Source organism: Leptopilina heterotoma, unplaced genomic scaffold (assembly GCF_015476425.1).
Source record: "Leptopilina heterotoma isolate Lh14 unplaced genomic scaffold, ASM1547642v1 Lhet_157, whole genome shotgun sequence".
NCBI lineage: Eukaryota > Metazoa > Arthropoda > Insecta > Hymenoptera > Figitidae > Leptopilina > Leptopilina heterotoma.
The window spans coordinates 48266-70507 of record NW_025110871.1 but is presented as its reverse complement, the minus strand read 5'-3'; the positions used below and the strand labels follow the sequence as shown (position 1 = coordinate 70507).

Sequence of the window (22242 nt, the reverse complement as noted above, 5' to 3'; positions counted from 1 at the left end):
TTCAAAATGGTGGATCCAATATGGCGGACATTTTTTTCAAAATTGATCAAATTCGCATAAAGCTTGTTACTCGAGGGTTATCGGGGCCGCTGATTACAAAACTGAAGTCAGATTTTCAAAATTCAAAATGGCGGATCCAATATGGCGGACATTTTTTCAAAATTGATCGAATTCGCATAAAGCTGGTTACTCGGGGGTTTTTGGGGTCGCTGATTACAAAACTGAAGTCAGATTTTCAAAATTCAAAATGGCGGATCCAATATGGCGGACATTTTTTCAAAATTGATCGAATTCGCATAAAGCTGGTTACTCGGGGGTTTTTGGGGTCGCTGATTACGAATCTGATAGCAGATTTTCAAAATTCAAAATGGCGGATCCAATATGGCGGCCATTTTTTAAAAATTGATCGAATTCGCATAAAGCTTGCTACTCGGGGGTTTTCGGGGTCGCTGATTACGAATTTGATATCATATTTTGAAAATCCAAAATGGCGGATCTAATATGGTGGATATTTTTTTCAAAATTGATCGAATTCGCATAAAGCTTGCTACTCGGGGGTTTTCGGGGTCGCTGATTACGAATCTGAAGTCAGATTTTGAAAATTAAAAATGGTGACATTGAAAACTTCCGAATAGCAAGCTTCAAACAAAATTAAGCAATTTTTAAAAAATACCCGCCATATTGGATTTTGAAAATTTGACTTTAAATTCGTAATTAGCGACACCGAAAATACTTCTTTGATCAAAATAGAGAAAAAAAATACTAAGATCTCATATCTTTTTAGTGTGAAATTCCGTGAGAATGGAAAAATTCCTGCGTGATTCTTTCATATTATTACAAAGTATATGTTTTAACATGATTGGTTTCGAATTCAAAGTTTGAGAGGATGTCAGTTTTTTGAACATCAAAAATTCATCATAAATGAAGATGAGTTCCTTCAAAGTTGAGTGACGGGATTATTTGCATCTTCTGGTGAAAATGATCATCGCTTGAGGTCTGTTATGTTTGCAGCTGACAGTATATGTGTATATTTATATATATATATATATATATATATATATATATATATATATATATATATATATATATATATATATATATATGTGTATAGAGAGAAAAGACTACACTGTATATATCGACGGTTGGGAAGATTGGTTGCTAATTATTTCACTCCTCACTGCAATCTGTATCGGCCTACACGGGGCAGAAGAAAACATAGAGAAGGACAAGAGGAGAAGGAGAGATGGTTCACCAGGTAGATATCTACCTAAGAAACCTGGTTTTCTCTCGAGGTTAGGAGAGAGAGAGAGAGAGGAGATTTCAGACACGTGTGGTGATTGATCGGCACCAATATAATGAGGGCCGATAATGACCAACACTGGACAAGGTTCTCAAACTTAAAAAAAAGAAAAAGAAGAAGAAAAAAGTAAAGGGTTGTTAGTCGATTTGGTCTCGCGAAGAGGACAATCTCATCAAGAAAATATTATTAATCGATTTCGACCCTTAATTTTTATTTTATATTTGCGAGTTTTAGATTTGAAAAATTTGGATTCAAATAGCATTGATGATTTGTAGGATTTGTAGATTATTTGTAGCGTTGATGATGTTGTTCTTATCTTTGGACTAGTGGGCCCAAAAAACTGAAATTCTTTTTCCGGAGGATGATTTTGATGACGAATTCTCCTACTGAAATGTTGTCGAATCAGGAAAAGTTGGAATTCCAAGGCGAAGGGAAATTTCTCAAGGGACAGAAGAGGTGGATTGTGAGCCATTAGTCGGTGGGACTATCGGTGAAGCGAAGAACCGGGACATAAACTTGCTTGACACCTCGCCACCTCGCGGTAATGCGTTCGTAACTCCTGGAGACTTTTTTTTTCTTTTTACTTTCTTTTTTTGCCTTCTATATCCACGATCTTCTCTTTCGGAGAGTTCGATACCATTCGTCGTTGTGGACTTGTACTTGTGGATCGGCGTCTCTCTTTTTCGTTTCTTCGATGACGTGGGTCGTTCCTAACATACACCCGAGTTTTCTCCCTTGTAACGAAAGACGAGACTCGAATGCATTTTGGAGGGTCCTGTGTGTTGAGGCGTCGACAACAGCATTATGGTCCCTTCTCTCTCTCTCTCTCTTTCTCTGTGTCCCTCCAATCCATCCACTGAAATTCTTCCTCCTTCGATGACGCAAGCTTGCATTTCTCTTTTGTTGTCCATCTTTAAATCCAATCTCACATTTTCAACATACCGTTATAACATCCTCTCTCAATTTCAAATTTTATTCCTCATTCCAATTTGATTTATTTCCAATACATAATCTAGTGGCAAAAAGATAATTATTCTCAAGGATCATATTGATCTAGCAGGCTTTTTTGATCTTCATTTGTCAATGTCTGGATTGATCATCAAAAACGGGGGAAATAAGAAGTGAAATTTCTTTTAACTCGAATGAATCTTTAAAGGGGATAAAAAAATGAAGGCACTGATATTGTGCGGACGAAAAAAATATGCCGACAGCTTGATACCATTTTGCATCGGTTCGTGTTTTAAAAGAAACGAGAGCGAAGCGAAAAGGAAAGGAGACATTGAGACGTAAGTTTTTTTGAGTGGACTAATAGCGGCATTAGTCATTTCACTCGGCGTTACTGATATACAAATGGAGGCATCAATAACGACAAAAAACGGCATGAAAGTACGAAGCTATATGGATCTCGACTCAAATAATGAACCAGTCAATGCATTTTAGTCAAGTGGAAGAAGGAGAAAGGATTTTTTTTTATCCGCGTTTAGAGGCTATAAGTTTTTGGATAACGTATTAAGATTACGAAATCTCTTCTCGCCAGGTTGACTTGATATTCTCTCTCTCTTCATCTCTCTTTCTTTCTGTTAGTGATTAAAGAGCCAGCAAGGAGATAAATGGGTAAAGGAAGAATTTCATTCTTTGCTCTTTTACTTCTCGTATAACGCTCATTCTATATAGCATGTTTTATCGCTTATAAATCATAATGATGATCTGACACTCGTCTATTTATTGGCTTAGACGGTCTACGAAAAAATGTATCTAAATTTTTTATTTTTTTTATCTCATTTCTTCCGGGTCAAAATTCTTCTTGCAATTCGATGATCATGGCTAACAAAAAGAAATATTAAGAAACCTGAAAATTTCTATATTTTCGAATCTAAAAGCAGAAATATACCAGGGTTGCCACAAGTCAGAGAAATCAGGGAATTTAGGGAAAAATCAGGGAAAGTAGAATTATTGAAAAAAAAAAAATTTGTATACAATTCTACGAAAACATTCAATTATTTCTATAAAGAATGAAATTTCTTTTAGGAATTGAATTATTTTCATCGCTGAATATCAAATACAATTCCGAATTTTTAATACAATTATTTTAAATAAATTTCTCAAAAAGTGCAATTATTCTTTAAAATTTCATTGAAACTCAACTAAAGAATTCAATTTTAAGAAACATTCAATTATTTAATAACATAATAAAATTCGTTGTAATAATTCAATTATAAATAAATAACTTTTAATTCGTCGCAGAAAATGAATTATTTTCAAAAATTTTTAAGTAATTCTGCAAAAGAATATTCAATTATCTTGGTAAACAACAAAATTCTTCCCATAAAATCAATTAATTTAAGGAATTTTAATAAAATTTTTTTCAAAGTTCAATTATTTTGATAAATATCAAAATCTATTAAAAGAATTCAATTCTTTTGAAAAAGTAATAAAATACTTTGCAGAAATTGAATTATTATCAAAATTCTTTTAAATTCTCGTCAAGAATTAAGTTATTTTTATAAACAGGTAGCGAATTTCTTCTGAAGAATTCAATTATTTTTCAAAATTGCAATAAAATTCTTGGAAAAATTTCAATTATTTAAACAAAATTTAATAAAATTCTTCGCATTAATGCAATTATTTTCATAAATTATTATTCAAATCAGATTGAGAAAATTTTTTAATTGACATGTCCTTTTGGAGATCGTTTTTTCCAACATTTTAAATTATTCAAATCCTTTTCATAAATTCAATTATTTTTGAAAATTTTAATAAAATTTTTCAATAATTTAATTATTTTCAAAAGTTGTTAATAAAATTCTTTATGAAAATTTAGTTTTAAGAAACATTAGTGTTCAACACAAGAATTCAATTATTTTCAAAATAATTGAAAAATAAAGTAATCATAAAATTTAATTATTTTCAAAAATTTTTAATAAAATTCTTGGCGAAATTTCATTTATTTTCAAACCTTTTTCTTTATTCAATGATTTTCAATATTCTATTATTTAAATAAAATTTGCCAAAAGAATTCAATTATTAAATAAAAATTTTCATAAAATTCTACACGAATATTCAATTATTTTTGAAAAAAATAAAATTTTCACTGGAATTCAAATATTAAAAATAGAATTTGCATAAATTTTGTCGAAAAATTCAAATGTTTGAAACTTTTTTTATAAAATCCTTCGCAATAATTCAATTATATTCAGGAAATTTAATAAAATTCATTGCAAATTTAATTATTTTTATAAATAACAATAAGAATTCAATTATTTCCCAAATTAATAAAATTCATCGCCGAAATTCAATTTTATTTAGAATTTTTTATAATATTAATTGCAAAATTTAATTATTTCCATAATAATTATTATTCAAATTCTTCTTATGAATTCAATCATTTTAAAAAAATTTAATAAAATTCTTTAAAAGTTTTAAATTATTTTTAAAAATTGTGATAAAATTCTTTAATTTAATAAATTTCTGTAAAATTTTAGCTAAATTCCTGAAAAGAAATTAATTATTTTCAAAAGTTGTTAATAAGATTCTTCATAAAAATTAAGTTTTAAGTAAAATTCAATTATTCAATTAATAATTTATTTTTGCGTTTAAATTATTGAATTCTCGTAGAATTTTCAAATAAAAATTTTATTTAAAATGAATTTCGGTTAAAATTTCGGATTTTTTGTGTTTATAATTATAATTGAATTCTCGTAGAATTTTCTTATAAAAATTGATTTCAAAATGAATTTCGATTAAAATTTAAGATAATAATTGAATATTAAAAGCATTATAGCCGAAATTTTTTAGAAATAATTGAATTTTGTAAAAATTTCAAATTAAAATCTTTCAAAATCTGAATTTTTCATATTTTTAAATTCAAAATTCTGTTCAAACTAATTTTCACGAAAAATTTTATTTGAATTTTTTTTTGAATTTATTAGAAGTTTTTATTTTCTAATATCTATTTAAATGAAGAATTTCCGAAAAATCGAAATTTATGGTAAAATATAGAATTGTAAACAAATGGATTTGAAAATTTCCATTAAGAACTTTTTTCAAAGAATTATTAAAAATAATTGATTTAAAGATGAATTTTAGTTGAAAATTCTAGAAAATAATAATTGAATTGTAATGATGAAAATAACGGAAAAAAATATTTTTGTTAGATTCAAATTCAATAAGTCGAGGAACTTAAATTTAATTTCATACTCTATTTATAGAAAACTAAAGAATACTTTAAGAGGCAAATAAAATGCAGCATTTTTGGGGGTATGACAACATTATCATTAGTCGAGGAGAGAAGAGAAGTGAAAAGAAAACGTGAAACGACTAAAAGAGTAGCGGGAAACGAAGGTGAGTACATATCAATGTATAAACCGACTTACGAGAAACATTAATCAAATTCCGCCAATAAATTTTATGTATCATGGCGTGGTTGCTATCTCTTCGAGGTGTCAGAGACACGTCGTTATTCGTCCTCACTCGCACTCATCCCCCTACTTTTTTTTATTCACTTTTGTCTGTCGAGAAACATTTTTCCACCTTCTCTCTCTTTCTCTCTGCAAAGTAAAAGTGTCCACCTCGATAATAGTCTACAAGTTGAATATGCGTGCCTGATTTTGTCTAATTACATTCGACACCAGGTCTCATAAATCAATTTATCCCCCTCTCCTGATCTTCGTCCCACCAATAAAGCCAAGTCATCTTTCATAACATCATAATTATTTCGTTAAAAAAAAAATTTAATAAATACCCTCTCACGTGAAACATTTGTTTAAAAGTGAAAGTTATTATTTTGCGATTAATTTATGAGGCAAATATTATTGGACATTCGACACCCAATAGAGTTTGGAATATGTATGTGTTGGGCACCTGGACTAAGTGCTCTCACTGAAGATCGCTTCGCGGTAAAAAAAAAGAAAAATAATATCGTGCGCCGAGGATTATTAGCATAAGTGGAGCTCTCTTCATTCCTTTCTCTCTCTCTCCAACATCTGCATCAAACAAATTGTCCACCAAAGAAAGCAGTGCAAATAATCGGAATTTTTTTCATCTCTCTGAAGGAATTTTTTTCGAATTAAAAATTCTTTTCTATTACAAAAAATAAATTTACTCCAACGTCTGCTGTTAATTTTAAAAAAGCGCACTTTTCTCAACTCCTCTGAACAATTTACTCTGAATGGCAAAAGTAAATTTAACGTGGCGAAAAAAAAAATTTTGTCGTGGGTAGCAGCGGTGGGATTTTAAAAGTAGAAATTTTTTCCACCGCTGTCACCAACTGTCTTTAAAAGTATTCAACTCAATAATTCGTGACAGCGCTAAGATTACTTATTTCAACTTAAAAACTAAAAATTCCAAGTTCCCCACCAGTCATTTTTTTTTTTTTTACAAATTATTGGTAACAGCGGTGGGGAATTCGAAAGCAGAAATTCAAATCCGTTCATTCATTAATTCTTCTCATAAGTAATAATTTTATAATTATTATCAGCAGCTGCAGAAATTAAAATTTTCAGCTTTTTAAATCAGAAGAAATATATAAAAAAAATAAAATATATTTGTAATTATAATGAAGGAAAAAAGGAAAGAAACATATTTTTAAGATGATGCTGCTCATGACTTGCGAGTGAAGAAGAAGAAGAAGAAAAAAAGAGAAAGAGAGAGAGAGATGTGTGTCAAAAATTAAATTCAATCCTTTCAGTCTCCTCAAATTCTCCCTTTCGATTCGTCTCGCCTGGCGGGTCACGACTTGCCGTCTTGCATTACACGAAGGCAATGTCCATGAGATGTCTCAGGTTCAATTTGACCTCGAACTCTAATGCACCCACAAGGCAATAAAAAAAAAATCAAATTCTGGAACTAGTGTAAATTTTATTTAACGCTCATTATCAAAATATTTCCATAAATTATAAAGAAACGTGAAGCAATATTAATTTTAAAATTTGAATAAAGAATATGTTTTAAATTCTTGACGATGTCTTGAAAAAGACAATTTTTGTAAAGAAAAGTGAAGAAAAGTGACTTTAATACGCAAGGGAGTAAAATAGCGATTTTTAGCCCTGGGGATAAGTTCTTGAAGATAGATAACTTTTGTTGTCACTCGAATAGGGAAATTATTTTCAAATATCTGAAAAATGTTTTCTTTATGGAATTGAAAAATGTCTCCTCTAATGAAGACATAGAAAAATAATTGTGAATTTATATCTCAAGGAGGAAATGTTCTGAATTTACTCATTAAAATTTTCTATCTGTCGTCGATTAACTATTAAGTATGCGGGAATGAATGCAAAAAAGGAGGTGATTATATTGCCACATTGGCGCTTTATGCTCTGCGTGTTATTATTATATGCGTCAGTAGTATGTGCACTCCTCCCGCGTCAATTTGCTCACTCTTATCTTCTTTTATAAATGTTTGGCTCGCCATTAGGCTCTCTTTCACGCCCGTTCCTACCTTCTCACCTCGTGATCGTAATTTCTATACATGCACTAGCATAACGTACTTATAGTATAGTTGATAGTAAGCACGTACAAGAACGCCTTTTAAATCGTCCAATACGACGAACCTGCTTTGAACCTAATCTTACGAGTCCTTTTTTTCTACTACTTCTTCTTCTTCATCATCATCATCATCTTCATTTTTTTCTTCTTCTCATAAAATTACGATAGTTTCAAAAAGGGAAAACTTGTCTTTAAATCATTTCCACGCACAAACATTCCTGTTATATTCATTAAAATTTCTCGTTATTGCGCACTCTAGGTTTTAATTTTTTTTTTTTTAATTTTTGTGAGACATTAATCTTCCATCGTGCAATCAATTTTGAAAAATGATTATTTGGTTAATTATTATTTCGCTTAAGTAATGTATTAATAAATCATCTTTACACACTTTAATGGATTGGTGGCAGCGGTGGGATTTCGCATACAAGGTTGCCACAAAAACTTAATTTTCATTTTCCCTGATTTCCAGACAGTACACCTTTTTCCCTGAAACCTAAAAAATTGTAAAATTTTTCAAAAACATTAATAACTTCATTTTTAAAGAAATATTTAATTATTATTTTTCCATACGAATTAAAATTCTTCAAAAAATTCAAATTCAAAACAATTTGAAATTTAACAACTTAAAAAAATATCATAAAACATGAAGAAATGGATTTCTCCGAGTCTTCGACTCGAAGTGATCGATTTCTTCATGTTTTTATACAAATTAAAAATAACCCAATGATAAAATTATTAATTTATATAAAAATATTGTTACTCTAACTTCTTCGAAATTATTCTCATCATTTCAAATCAATTCTTATTTTCTAGAATTTTCAACTAACATTCTTCTTTAAATCAATTATTTTTAATAATTCGTGAAAAAGTTCTTTATGGGAATTTTCAAATCCATTTGTTTACAATTCTATATTTTACCATAAATTTGGATTATTCGGAAATTCTTCATTCAAATAGATATTAGAAAATAAAAACTTCTAATAAATTCAAGAAAAAATTCAAATAAAATTTTTCGAGAAAATTAGTTTAACAAAATTTTGAATTTAAAAATATGAAAATTTAAGATTTTCAAAGATTTTAATTTGTAACCTTTACAAAATTTAATTATTTCTAAAAAATTTCGGCTATAATGCTTTTAATATTCAACTATTATCTTAAATTTTAACCGAAATTCATTTTTAAATAAATTTTTATAAGAAAATTCTACGAGAATTCAATTATATAAACACAAAAAATCCGAAATTTTAACCGAAAAATTCATTTTAAATAAAATTTTTATTAGAAAATTCTACGAGAATTCAATAATTTAAAAACACAAAAATAAATTATTTATTGAATAATTGAATTTTACTTAAAACTTAATTTTTATAAAGAATTTTATTAACAACTTTTGAAAATAATTAATTTCTTTTAAGAAATTTAGTTAAAATTTTACAGAAATTTATTAAATTAAAGAATTTTATAACAATTTTTGAAAATAATTAAAAATTTTTGAAGAATTTTATTAAAATTTTGAAAAATAATTGATTTCATAAGAAGAATTTGAATAATAATTATTATGGAAATAATTAATGGAAATAATTAAATTTTGCAATTAATTTTATAAAAATTTTTAAATATAATTGAATTTCGGTGATGAATTTTATTAATTTGGGAAATAATTGAATTCTTGTTGTTATTTATAAAAATAATTAAATTTGCAATAAATTTTATAAAATTTCCTGAATATAATTAAATTATTGCGAAAAATTTTATAAAAAAGTTTCAAACATTTGATTTTTTCGACAAAATTTATGCAAATTCTATTTTTAATAATTTAATTCCAGTGAAAATTTTATTTTTTTCAAAAATAATTGAACATTCGTGTAGAATTTTATCAAAATTTTTATTTAATAATTGAATTCTTCTGGGAAATTTTATTAAAATAATAGAATATTGAAAATCATTGAATAAAGAAAAAGGTTTGAAAATAAATGAAATTTCGCCAAGAATTTTATTAAAAATTTTTGAAAATAATTAAATTTTATGATTACTTTATTTTTCAATTATTTTGAAAACAATTGAATTCTTGTGTTGAACACTAATGTTTCTTAAAACTAAATTTTTATGAAGAATTTTATTAACAACTTTTGAAAATAATTAATTTCTTTTAAGGAATTTAGTTAAAATTTTACAGAAATTTATTAAATTAAAAAATTTTATCATAATTTTTGAAAATAATTAAAAACTTTTGAAGAATTTTATTAAATTTTTTAAAAATAATTGAATTCATGAGAAGAATTTGAATAATAATTTATGAAAATAATTATTGCATTAATACAAAAAATTTTATTAAATTTTGTTTTATTACTTAAAATTTTGACAAGAATTTTATTGCAATTTTTGAAAATAATTGACTTCTTGAGAAGAAATTCGCTTAAAATAATTGATTTTATGGGAAGAATTTTCTTGTTTACCAAGATAATTGAATATTCTTTTGCAGAATTACTTAAAAATGTTTGAAAATAATTCATTTTCTGCGACGAATTAAAAGTTATTTATGAAAAATAATTGAATTATTACAACAAATTTTATTATTTTATTGAATAATTGAATGTTTCTTAAAATTGAATTCTTTCGTTGAGTTTCAACAAAATTTTTGAAGAATAATTGCATTCTTTTGAGGAATGTATTTAAAATTGTATTAAAAATATTTGAAATTCATCGATGAAAATAATTCAATTCCTAAAAGAAATTTCATTCTTTATAAAAAATAATTGAATGTTTTCGTATAGAATTGTATAAAAAAAAATTTTCAATAATTAAATTTTGTTGACTTTTATAAAAATAGTAAATATTGAAAATCATTAAATTGCGGAAGAATTTGGAAAATAATTGAATTTTGCAAAGAATTTTATTAAAATTTCTAAATGTAATTGAATTTCAGTGAAGAATTTTGTTATTTATGAAGATAATTGAGTTGGAACTTTGGAAATTTATAATATTAAAACCTTCATTCTTGTCAAAAATATAAAAAAATTGAAGGTTTTGTATTAGAATTCGTGATAAGTTCATAAGTTTACGAGGCAAACAAAAAAGAGAAATTCAGAATTTTCTTATGAATTCTAAAAATTTAATTTTTTCCAGTACTTTTTAATAAAAATTCCTGACTTTTCCCTGATTTCCCTGATCAATTCTACTTTCCCTGAATTTTCCTTAATTTCCCTGACTTGTGGCAACCCTGTTTTAACTTTTGACAAAAAGGGAATAAAAATTTTGTAAGAAATAAATTTCCATTAGAATGCGTTTTACGATAATTCCTCGATGATCGGAAGACAGTTTAATCTCGTGGGTATATAGATTGTGAGAGAGGGACGAGTGGTGGACAACCATGAGAGGAATATAAGCATGGGAGTAAAAGACTACACGGCATTAGTATAGGGTAGAGGAAACCTTTTACAAAACAGTAGCTGCGGCCTCAGGCGTCACCAAGAAGGGCATCTCATTATTTATCGCGATATCATCCTATATTTCACACAAGAAACCGACCTACCACAAAATATTTATACACTTTTACATTTTCAATTTCTATTGTTATTTTACTTACAGTAAAGTTTATTAAAATCTTATTGTTTAAAAGAATTTATTTTTTTTTTATTAAGAATTAATTTTCGAATTTGAATTTCGAATTTCTGCTTTCAAAATAAAAAAATCAAAGTTCCCACCTCTGTCACCAATTATTCCAATAAATAATAACTGAAAAGTACAATTGGTGACGGCGGTGGGATTTTAAATTAAAATGGCAAATATTTTCCAATTTTTAAAAGTATTTTCGAATAGTTTCATAATTTTTGTATTCTTAATTTTCCATTGCACCTTAATCAAATATTTATGAGGGCAAATATCAAAATTGGAATAATTCCAAAAAGCAATGGCGGTGTAATTATTACAAATGTAATAAGACACCTGCTCGATAAGTATAGGGTCTCATGAATTGAATGCCACAAGTGCCAATTACTTTTATCTGTAGAGCAGAATTTGGTGAGAAAAAAAATTAACACGATCGAAGTTATTTCTCATTGTATGCTTCAAGATAAATTTAAAAAAATTTCCAGCAATCTTTTATTTAAATTTCGAATATTTACGTAAAGATACAATTTTTGGTAAACTTTTAGCAAAGATTGGATTGGAAATTTACAACAAGCTGATTTGAGTAGATTTTGTGTATTTAGAGAGCGCATTGGTGGGGGTAGCGCATTGAAAGGGGTGGGGGGTCGCTTCTCCTACAAATTCGTACTTCCTTATTCAGACCTAAGATTTCTTTTACAAGAATTAATAAATAATTAATAACAAATTAATAACAAATTAATGGAATTAATAAATAATTAATAATAAACTATCGAATTGGTAAAAGAAATAAGAACAAATACTTATAAAAGTAGAAATATTTTTTAAAAAAAGTAAAAAAATTCCGTAAGCGCCACGTTTGGTTTTGATTTAAATATTATTCGGAAATAATGAAATAAAATAAAGAATTTGGAGAACAAAGTTTGCACACCTGAAAGTCATGTAACGTACCTTTAAATTCTATTTTTTTTGCCCGTTCGCAATACACCTATATATGAATGACCGCCTCTTCCAATGTATTACGATGTATGTATTAGCATAATTATTGGTTGCTCGCTATCAGTTGCCGGCGGGCCTGAGTTTACCAATTTATGATTTCATCGGCAAGTACGCATGCATGCGTCCAATTTTTTTTCAATAGAATTTTAAATCCCAATATAAAATTGAACCCCTTTATATCTCTTTTGTCTAATTTCTGAAAATTTTCCCCTTTTTTTTGTTGCCTTAAAAAAACAAAAATTCCATAGTATTTAAGAGAAATTTTGACAATTTTAAAAACAAGTATATTATATATTTATAATTTTGACAGTAATTATAAAAGCAAATTTTTTTTCCACCAATTAATGAGAGAGAAAAAAATGAATTTCATCAGGAGAAATAAAAGTAACAAATCGCTTATCTAAAAGTAACAAAATTTTGTGAATCAATTAACATTTTACAGATCGAAAATTTCTCTCCAGGTTCATTTGAAGCAAAACTATTGCGCTTTATAAAGGAGAAAAAAGAGTGCGGCATTTAATTAAGAAAAATATTGTTCGCCAATCGAGGAGGCAATAGAAAGAAGCAAGTTAAGTTAGATTCGAAAATCTATTAAGATAAGTCGAGACTTTGAATATATACAAGTTAAAGGATGCTTCTTTATATTATTACGATGAAGTTAATCCGTTCCTTTCACCTCCCCTGATTGGTATTTTGTCTGTCGCGAAATTTTAGTCGATAACAAAATTCCATTCCACCTGTAAAGTTGTAGTTTGCATAATTTTATCGAGTTTAGAGATTAAAAAACTTTTTTTTTCCTTCCAAGGACAATTTCGTTTTTATTTTTTTTTCCTACGACTTGTTAAAAAAGACTACATTTTTTTCATTGGAAATTTTTTACAATTGTAAAATTTAATTTTTATTCAGTTTTGTTTTTCTTTTTTTTTTGAAGATGCTGAAGTTCGACTTCAAACCAGAAAGGAACTTAACGAGTAGTTATAAAACGAAATGATTACTTTTTTCAATTGTGAAAAAATTCTTAATTCTTTTGTCGAAAAATCCAGTTATTATGTTTCAATTTTAATTTCTTATATCCAATTAGAAGAAGAAAAAATTACACCCTTTTTGAAAGTTAATGATCACTGTTGGTTGTTTTTTTTTCGCTTTAAAACTGGTATTTAATACTTTCTCCTCTCTTCGAAAGAAGAAAAAAAAAACTTCAAAAAGAGAATATATGACAATTTTTGTTTCAATTCAAAGAAAATACGCAAACGAAAGTGAAACCAATTAAAACAAAAAGAGCCTTTTTGAAAGTGACATAATCGCGAATTGAGAATCAAAAAAAGAAAATCATTTCAAAGTCAATAAGGAATCAATCACAAGAGACACAGCGGAAGCGATGACCGTGTGAACGGGACTTTATTTTTCAGTCACCGAGATTTATCGCGTGCGGTTTTTCAAACTTTGAGAGAAGCGAAAAAAAAGAATTGAAAATAAACTCGGAAGATTTCGATAAGCTTTTTTGGTTGGTTCAACTGTCTATTAAATCGGGACAAAGATGCAAATAAATTTTGCGAAAGTTTTTCCAAACGAGCACAGAGATGGTAAATTCTGATTTGGAATTGTATATTTCTTTTGAAATGTAATTAAAATTAGTTTCTTTTTTTTACTGAAACGGAGAGGAAATTCACTTTCACTATTGTTGAGTTCCACCACAAAAAAATTTTTTTTTTCGTTTTTTGACTTTTGGAAATAGATTTCAAAAAACCAAGATGGCGAATTCAAAATGGCGTTCAATTTTCTATAATTGATCAAATTTATGGTTAGGTTTCTTTTTTAATTCTAAATCCCTCCGTTGTCACTTGTCACCAATTATTTTAATGAATTATTACTTAAAATAACAATTGGTGGCAGCGGTAGGATTCTAATTTTTTCAATTTGAAAGTGGAAATTCAAAATCCCACCGCTGCCACCATTTGTTTTTTAAAGTAATAATTCTTTAGAATAATTGGTAACATTCGTGGGATTTCTAGTTTTTTCAATTTGAATTGAATTTTATTTCTTAATCCCAGCAGGAAATTAGTGGGTAATCAGTATAAAAAAACAAGTGCGAGTTTACGCCTCGAAAACTGGTAAATCTGTCATTTAGCTTTTCGAAAATTATCTCAGTTTGGAAAATTACAAACTGATTGCAAAATGTAAAATTGCCGATTGCCAGTTTGTGTATATGTATATATATATAGGATTTATCATAAAAATATATCGATAACAAATTCGCCTTATTAGCGAACATGCCGTAACATAAGGCTTGCATGTGAAAATTTTCAGACACGCACACACCCACTCGTAAATATCCAGCGATGCGTCATTCGTTGTACATACTCGATCACTTGAGTGCCTACAAATCCAGGAGATACGTGAATCTCGCGACGCTTCGAAGCCTCTCGATAATAAATTCATCTCGCTATATTAGGTGTCTGGGTCGCTTTCCCAAGATGGGAGGGGGGAAAAAATGCGTTATATTCGGAGACGCGATTATTAATCGTGGCAATCAATATCGTCGCAATGGGATACGAGGGTTTGCGTGCACTGGACCAATAATCGCGAGCGAACTCACTTTGGTGCATATGATGATCGTACGTCTTATTGCAAAGATAGGCGTGACGCAAAACTTTTTTTGTTTCATAAAGCCCTCTACCGTGACCTCCAATGTGAAAGATAAATTTTTCGTTCACGATTCTAATTTTTAGTGATGACACTCGAACGTACGTTGTTCCTAACTTTCTAACGGCCCCCTAGGGAGCCCAGGGGACGTTAGGATCTTTGCTGTGCTAATTAGTCAAGAAACGTCCCACAGCTTTCGAATTGGGTACAATTTGGGATAGAAATATTAGAAAGGGTATGAGACTGACGTGAATCGCAAATACTAACTCGAGAGGAGTTTGCAGAAGGTATAGACTATCTCAATCGGCTACCTCTGCCTTAACCCTGCACTCGAGTTTCTCTTCGAAGAACGCGGAACCTCCCCTGACCCCTTCACCAACTGTCTCCATATCGACGACGCAGCCAACAATTTAGGACACGAGTGCAGATCGATCTGCGTGTGGGCGGTGGCCGAATAATAATAAACTTGACTCTCCAACTCAAGAACCCTCCAGGGCCCCAAACAATATCTTCTCCCTTTCATTCTTTTTTTTTCCCCCCGCATTCTTTCCTAATACCACGTTTCAAATCAGCTGTTCCTCAAAACACCATCATCCAAAAAAAAAATGTTTCAGTAGCTCTTGTCGATCTGAGCAAAAAAAAAAAATCCCCCTGATTGTTTTATTCCTCCCGGAGGAATATTAGTAAAAACTTTTCCATTCTTTTTTTATCGGGATTTCGCACCTCCTATAAAAGAGAGAGAAAGAGAGATAGACTGGTACCCGATGTCGGTGACAACGAGACAAACCGTCGTCATTAGCTGGATGCCGAATTCAGGAAAAAATAAAGCGGCACGCCAGGTTCAAACAAATGACTCCACATACATTGCAGTGATAGGTTGACAAATATATATTAAACTATTTTAATGAGAAGTGGTCGCCATATCTCATCGCAATTACCGGGCACCGACCCGCTGGCTGATTCCTGTGGCGGCAATTCTTTGCGGGAGTGGACTCTCTTCCCCTTCACTCGCTTGCTGGTGCGCGGCAAAAACATACGCTCCGAGAGCAAAGGTTAAGGGAAGCGCACAGGTCGCTTCACGAGTAATTATCCTCATGCTGCTGATGCTCACTACGTGTATATGCGTAGAAAATCAACTTCGCTATTTACCGCAAATATATTTTTGTCTCCATTTTTAAAAACCTAGACCCCTCTTTGTCTAATCACCTAATTCTAGAAGCCAGATTTTCAAAATCATTCCAGCAAAAACTAGAATTATGGATTGATGATTGAAATAGAAAAGACGAGTGTGGTGGTGGATTCGTGACTGTCAGGCAAGGACGCGAGAAGATGGGAATGTTTGTGATGGCGGCATGGCTACTCGACGACAGCTCTATCTCAGTGGTTCACCTGGACACAAAAACCACAGACGCATGAACGCACGCGCGACATTCGAAAAGTAATGACTGCGGGGGTTTGCACTCGAAAATAAAAACACTTGACTTTCTCCTCATGTTGGTTATAAAGGAGAAGCATTCAAAGCATCTTTGTCAATAAATAAGAGAGATACCGCTGGTGCTCTAAAAAAAGAAAATTTTACCCAAGGTCTTATTATAAATTCCCAGGGGGCACTAGCGTGTCTTAAAGATATCCTAAGAAGGTTCTAAAATCTCCAGGTGAACTAAATGTCCACAGGACAACTAAATGGTGAAAAGGACCATCATAGGTACATAAGATGTACCATGTGTTTTGTTGTCTGACCCAGAGGGCAGACCCCAAAGTTTTTGGAATTTCCGAAAGGGAAATTAAAGGATATGTTTAGGACCTCATTAGACCTAACGTTGCACTTGTTTGGGGTTTTTTTAGGTCCACTATTTTGATGCCCCAAAGGATATGGTACCTTCAGGATTCGATGAAGAAAATTAGATTTATTCTAAGTTCAGAAGATATCTGACGGATGTTCATGAATTCTAATAGTCAAACTCCCTTTTCAAGGTTAGCAGTTGGGGTCTAGTTCTCCTGGAGGAAATCAGCTGATGTGAACTAGAAAACATGCTCGATACCTGCACCCATTCTTCTATATTACATAACGAGTGCATGCTTTTATGCTTACTTAATACCGTGTGGTGTAACGAGTGACCACAAAGGGAAAGGGGAAATGTGCACAATGCCAGCAACCCAACGAGATGTTCTATAGAACTGTCAGTCACGGTATCTCCAGTCCCCCGCAGAAGTTATTCCAGTCTACTACCACTCTACCATTCTATCCTTATTGATTCTCTTCCTATTCTCCCAGCCTCAACTCTTTCTATTCCCCAATCCCATCTTTATTTCTCAAAGGAACTCAAAATCCTAAAGTAAAAAAGTGTAGAAAAAATCATCTATTTACTGATCCCATTCCTTGGGGTACTCCAAATGCTATTATCTATAACGACAGTAATTTTTTGACAGTAGTATTTTGTTATTAATTTTTATAAGAATATTTAATAATATTCCCTTTGATTACAAATCTTCTAATCAAGATTTGTGTATACAGTGACATTGACATTTAATTACAACTGGCATTCACGACACCCACATTAGAGATGGTAGATTTTATAGTCACGTAGAGAGGCAAACACAAATCATATGTGTACAATTAGTACGTGATCTTGAATAACAAATCTGTAATCTGAATGAAAAAGTGTATACGGTATCCTGGCGGGGAATCTGTATATAGGGAAACAAGGAAGTATGAGAACGTACAGACCACATGTTTCGCAATCTTTTCTGTCCCAGAATTTGTATTGTGCACAACGGACTATGATTCAAATGTAACTTGCTCCTACCTTTTGCTCATTATCAGACTAGGAAGAAGCTAACTTGACGTCTCCCTTTTCTCCAAGCACATCTTAATGATATTACAGTATCCTAATCCATTCGGGTAGCGAACAAATCCATTGAAATTTAAAATCGTTAATTAAAACTAGAACTTTACTAAATTTCCCACTAGCTGTTTTTCTATTAGGATAATTTAATAAATAAAAGTTTCCTCTAATCGATGATTATGAGGCATTGTCGGTATTTCTGGTTTCGCAATTAAGGGCCCCGGTGTGTCCCTTGTCACTGAGACCACCTTCGAGAGGAACCATCTTCTTGTGGCTGCATAAAAGTCGACATACCAGATGTGCTGCGCTGCGTCATCCACGATTTACTGCGATAACTTTTGCGCCCAGACAATTTGTACCTGTTGCATTGCGCTCAACAGCAAACGGGCATTTCACTAGTAAAACCAACGGAAGACGACGAAGACGAAGAGTAACGAAATGGAGAAGAGCGCAGCATGCTGAGAACCATTCTCGACATTGCACTTTATAACCCATGAGGACTGCCTCACCGTTAAATCTCTCTTTTGTAGTACCGGAAATTCTCCCTCGAGCAAAAAAAAAAAAAAATTTGTCAATCTATAAATAAAAATTCCCTTCGAATAAAATTATTTTCCCTTGAATTAAATTTTAATTATTCCATTCATTCCATTCATTTCATTATCACGAATAAAACATTACTTAATTGTCATTCCATTGTATTGGAAAAATAAAAATCTTTACCCACATTCCTCTACTTACATTTAGAGTATAACTTGAGAAAATACCAGTGAATTCTTTGAATTCTTTGCATAAACCTCTATTTTCTAAACTACCCGACAATTTCGAAATAATATTTTAAGTGCAACTAGTGGAACTAATTGAAGGTGAAAAATGATTAAATGAAAATAAATTATGAAGAAATCGAAGGTCTTATTCTTCATTGTTCTCAAAAACCTTTCTTGAGTTGAAGAATATAAAAAAATTGATTTACCATAAATATATCGCTGTGGGATTTCTGTTTTTTTTGTGAGGAAAAAAAATAGAACGAATAGAGAGAATCAATGGTGACCTTCGATGGAACAGAACAGAAAACCTTGCTCTCGTACATATAATCTCGTGAGCAGATGTTAGTCGGCCCTTTCGTGGCGGGATCCGCATTGGATTGTATTCCGTATATACTCCGATTGAAATCGATATTCCGCCCAAGGTCACATAAAACGAAACCAGAGGAACAATGCGGTATCCAAGGCGTACAGAGAATAAGCACGCAACACACTGAAAGTAAGACTCTCCACGTTCCCTTTTTGTGCTCCAATCTTTTTTTTTTTTTTTTTCTTTAAAGATATAAAAGCAGATATATCCGGAGTGGCAAAAAATATTTTCTCATTTTACTTGAACTAAAAACCATTGATTACATTTACTCCAATTGCCATTTGCCATTATCATCAGCAAATTGGTTTTGATTGCAAAAATTTATTAGATGTTGATGATCGTTGGATGCATTAGATCGGAACAGAACAGAGGCATTCCATTGTGGAAATGAACAGGGAATGAAATTCTCTTGAGTAACATGAGAATAAGGATTTTTTATTGAAATAATTTACATTCCTTAATTCACTTTTTCATTCTTGGTTCTGGTATATTGAAAAATTAAGATTTCGCGGTCAACGACTCGAAAAATCTTGAAATTAGAATTATTCCGATTAACAACTATCGAAGATGCTTAAAAACCGGACTGAATCAATCAGAAGAATAATTAAAAGATACGAATACGGAAGGAAAATGGTGGATCGTATAAAATATCGAAGAGGGAAGGTGAATGTTCCCTAAGGGCAATTCGAATTACCAGATCAGATCAGCAGTAATTCATTTGCATGATTGGTTTCAGAGAGTGTCTGAACACAGTTTCTCTCCTTCTAAACCACCAACTTTCTTTTTCCCAATCATCGCAATTGCAAAGTGTCTAAATTACCATTTGTTCAACAAAACCACAATAAAATCAATTGTTTATTTCTCAACTTATCAAAATTTGTGAACTTTGGAGAACTATAAATCATAAGCAAAATTGCTAATAAACTAATGAAACAATAGCAAAGAAGGATACGGGAAAGTAAATTTAAAATGTTGAGTAGGTAATAAATAAATTCAAAAAGCAAAAGGAATGCTCAAAAACGAATCATAGGGTACGTGAAAGATTTTTTTGGGTGTGGGGTTGTACCACCCCATAAATAACCACAGTTGGGAGCCGGGGGCGTCCATCAACGTATACCGCTCCCACGTCTGTCTGTCTGTACCGGGTCGAAGTATATATACATGAGAACAGTGTTGGCCCACGGAAATTAGTCATCGTGTGTATTATGAATGGTGGGCCCTTCCTCTTTTTTTTTGTTCATCGCGATATCCCGTTTCAGGTACATTAAACACAAAAAAAAGGACCCGGTTTGGGGGAAATAAGATATTTTCTTTGTCTGATTTTCAATTTTGTCAAATTGATGTGTTTTTTTATTACAGGTTCAAGCCACGGATCCTGATTGCGGTGTTAATTCGATGGTCAATTATACACTGGCGGCGAGTAAAATTGCGAGTGAACAACTTCTCGTACGCAGTGACACTGGAGAAATCTGTGTCAAGTCGCCACTCGACAGGGAGTCTGCTTCGTATTTGGAATTACCGGTCATTGCCACTGATAGAGGTCAGTATTTTAAATAAAATTAATAATTTTTATTTGCAGTTTGATTCAATTTACGATTAGTGAAATAAACTTGCTGCATTGGGTATTTAAGGAAAGCTTTTATCATTCGAAATTAGTATTTTTACGTTGCTTCTCATTACATAATTGTAACTAATTATTTTAAGATTCATTAATTAAAGTCCGGCTAAAATTGACAGTACTCAATTCCCAATTCGCAATTTAATATTATATAAATTTAGACTAACTCAACTTATACAATCCGCGATGCAAATATTAAGTAATTTAGGTGCAGCTAACATTCCCAATCTGCAATGCAATATTAGGTAACATAAGTGCAGCTATTATTCTCAATCCCCAATGCAATATTAAACAATTTTAGTTGAACTAACATTCCCAATCCGCGAAGCAATATTAGATGATTTAATTACATCTATCATTCTCAATCCACAAACAGTTTCAGTCCAGCTAGCAATTCCAATCCGCAAGACAGTAATGTATGTCCAGATGTAATTAACAATTGGGTAATTCATTAGGTAATTTTAGTATTAGCTGTTATACACAATTTGCAATGCAATTATGAGAAGTTAAGTTTCATTAATCTTTCCTAATCCGCAATAAAGTTTTGGCTAATTAAGATGCATCTAACATTCTCAATCTGCAATACAAGATTAAACAATTTAAACCACCCTTCCCAATCCGCAATGCAATATTAGGTAATTTATGTTCAGCAACCGTTCACAATTCGCAATGCAATATTAGATCTGTTATGTACAGCTAACATTCCCAATTAGCAATAGAATATTAGCTAATTGAAGTCCAGAAATTATTTGCAATCCGCAAATTGATATTAGATATTGTAAACGCGTTTATAATTGTCAATCTGCAATGCAATATTAGACAGTTTAAGTGGAGTCTTGATTCCCAATACGCAATGCAATATTAGGTAATTTATGTTCAGCAATCGTTCAGAATCCGCAATGTTTCTGGAAGTTCAGATATTATTTGTAAACTGCAAATAGATATTAGGTAATTTTAGGCATTGTTGATGCATTTATCATTTTTAATCTGCAATACAATATTAGATACTTCAAGTTCAGCTATAACTCCCCAATTCGCGATGCAATATTAGGTAATTTATGTTCAGCAATCATTCACAATCCGCAATGTAATATTAGATCTGTTATGTACAGCTAACATTCCCAATCCGCAATGAAATATTAGCTAATTGAAGTCTAGATATTGTTTGCAATCCTCAAATTGATATTAGGTATTGTAAATGCGTTTATAATTCCCAATCTGCAATACAATATTAGTCAGTTTAAATGGAGCCAAGTTTCCCAATCCGCAATGCAATATTAGGTAATTTATGTTTAGCAATCGTTCACAATCCGCAATGAAATATTAGATCGTTTAGGTTCAACCATCAATCTCAATCTGCAATGCAATATTAGGTAATTCAAGTTCTTTTGTTGTCGACAATTAGCAACGTAATTTTTGAAAGTTTACTTGCACCTAACATTTCTAATCAGCGTTGCGGTGTTGGCTACTTTAATTCCATCTATCATTCCCACCCCTCAATGGAATAATGAATAGTTCAGGTTTAGCTAACATTTCCAATCTGTAATGGAATACTAAGTACTATAATTACGTATGTAATTCTAAATCCCTAAGGAAATGATAGATTCAGGTAACAT

At 30.8% G+C, this 22242-nt stretch overlaps 1 protein-coding gene across 1 annotated transcript in view; it reads left to right on the top strand.

The window, feature by feature from the left end:
• LOC122498687 (protein dachsous) overlaps positions 1 to 22242 on the top strand; it is a 375424-nt gene that overhangs the window by 312717 nt on the left and 40465 nt on the right. Inside the window, exon 2 of the mRNA XM_043606540.1 lies at positions 20368 to 20548. Within this exon, the coding sequence (XP_043462475.1) occupies positions 20368 to 20548 (181 nt within the window). The remainder of the gene's footprint in view (positions 1 to 20367; positions 20549 to 22242) is intronic.